General features: G+C 43.9%; 1 protein-coding gene across 1 annotated transcript; it reads left to right on the top strand.

Moving 5' to 3' along the window:
* Nucleotides 1–1,618, top strand: LOC106768918 (CASP-like protein 4A2). The gene is made up of 3 exons (XM_022783539.1): nucleotides 1–783; nucleotides 992–1,127; nucleotides 1,215–1,618. Exons 1-3 carry the CDS (start codon nucleotides 299–301, stop codon nucleotides 1,404–1,406), a joined length of 813 nt encoding a protein of 270 aa, XP_022639260.1. The 5' UTR covers nucleotides 1–298; the 3' UTR covers nucleotides 1,407–1,618.
* Nucleotides 1,619–1,938: the final 320 nt, after the last annotated feature.

Below are 1,938 nucleotides of genomic sequence, written 5' to 3'. Positions count from 1 at the left end.
TTTCAACAGAGCTTGTATCTGGTACAGAACCCACACTTTTCCTCTCTGCACTCCAAGAATAAAAACACATAGCAGGCCGTACGATGATCCTACGTGGCGATATCTGAAAGCTTAAAGAAAACGCGAAGCAAAATTTGAAGAATCGAACCCACGTGGCAGGGTCCCACAGAAAACCCCGAAGCGGAAAAATCCTACTTTGTTTTTCACTTTCTCCCACCCAAACACTCTTCTCCTTGATTCCCATTTTTTTTCCTCTTTAAATTCCGCCACCACTCTTTTCACCAACGCCGTGCCCTCTATGAAGAACTCCGACCCCTCCGCCCACTTCGAATCGCCTCACTCCCCTCTCCGCTTCCGATCCTCCCCGCTGTCCGACAACGGCGACCCCTCCTTCCACTCGCCCGAAAACTCGCCGATAAATGACCACCGAGACAACTCCAGGGCCATCGTCATCGTCGAGACTTCCACGCAGTTCGCCCAGGCAGCGCCCCCCGTCACCGAGTCCGAGCACCGCAACCCACCGCCCAATGAGCTGCCGGAGGTCGTGGTCACCCGCCCAGCGCGCCCGGAGCCTCGCTCGCCAGCGGCGGCCCACCGAGGCAGGACAAGAGCGGTGCCGCCCCCTACCCTTTCAGTGCCGAAAAGAGAGGTTATGTTGAAAAAGGTGGCGTTAGGGTTCAGGTTGAGCGAGGTGGTGCTGTGTCTGATTTCGTTTTCGGTTATGGCCGCGGACAAGACCCGTGGTTGGAGCGGCGACTCTTTTGATCGCTACAAGGAATACAGGTTTTTAATTTATTTTTCTTTTGTGTTTCTTTATCCTTCTTTGTATCAACTTGGTTTTTGTTTTATTTATTTTTCTGTTATTTGGGTCAACGCATTATCAATTGTGATAAATAATTTCGTGAAACCTTTATTAAATATGTTGAAATTGGGAAACTGGTTTTTTATGGATTGTAAATTGTAAAGTGTGATGGTTGTTGATATATGGCAGGTATTGTTTATCGGTGAATGTTATCGCATTTGTATACGCAGCGTTTGAAAGCTGTGATCTGGCATATCAAGTAGTGGCAGGGAGAAGCATAATGAATCACCACCTGCGTTACCACTTTGATTTCTTCATGGATCAGGCAATTCTCAAAACGGTTCAAGTTATGTTTTTGGGTTGAAATTGTTTGTTGAATGTGGGTGACATTAAAATCTGTTGTGATGGGCAGGTTCTGGCGTATCTTCTGATATCCTCTGCATCTTCTGCAGCCACACGCGTAGATGACTGGCAATCCAATTGGGGAAAAGACGACTTCACTCAGATGGCCACTGCTTCCATTGCGTTGGCCTTTCTTGCTTTCATTGCCTTTGCTATTAGCTCCTTAATCTCTGGTTACAACCTCTGCACTCTCTTCTCCTGACATTATTACCTCGTATAAGCTGTCTTTCCATACATACACACACAACTACACTTTTTTTTTTTTTTTCTCATCCAAGAGTGTTGGTGCTGGTGAATTGTTTTACTGTACAGGCAGACATGCATACATGCAATTGCTGAAAATGTTCGGAATGATGGAGAAGGACAATTTTTGTTCCATTTTAAATGCAATTAAATGCTTACGTTTCTTATTAAGTAAATGAGGTCAAAATTTAATGGGAAACCGAATATGTTATTGCTTTTTAGGGATTCGCTATTTTAGGAAAAGAAAGAAAGAAAAGGTTTTGAATTTAGAAGAAGAATTTCAGGAATGACTCCCCTGTAAAATGTAAAGGTTTCTTAAACATCGACTTATCCATGGCTGCATCTATCAGCTTCTTCTTAAACATACGGAATATTGCTGGGGCATTAGAAGAGATGTTTATGATACGTCAAATTTCAAACCCTCTTCCCAAAGTAACAAGTTCAATTTTCGAGTAATCGATACTGTTAAAAAATACAAGTTCAAGAGGATT

This window comes from Vigna radiata, chromosome 7 (genome assembly GCF_000741045.1).
Source record: "Vigna radiata var. radiata cultivar VC1973A chromosome 7, Vradiata_ver6, whole genome shotgun sequence".
NCBI classification, from domain to species: Eukaryota; Viridiplantae; Streptophyta; class Magnoliopsida; order Fabales; family Fabaceae; genus Vigna; species Vigna radiata.
The sequence above is the reverse complement of the archived record's forward strand: the minus strand, read 5'-3'. Positions and strand labels throughout refer to the sequence as shown.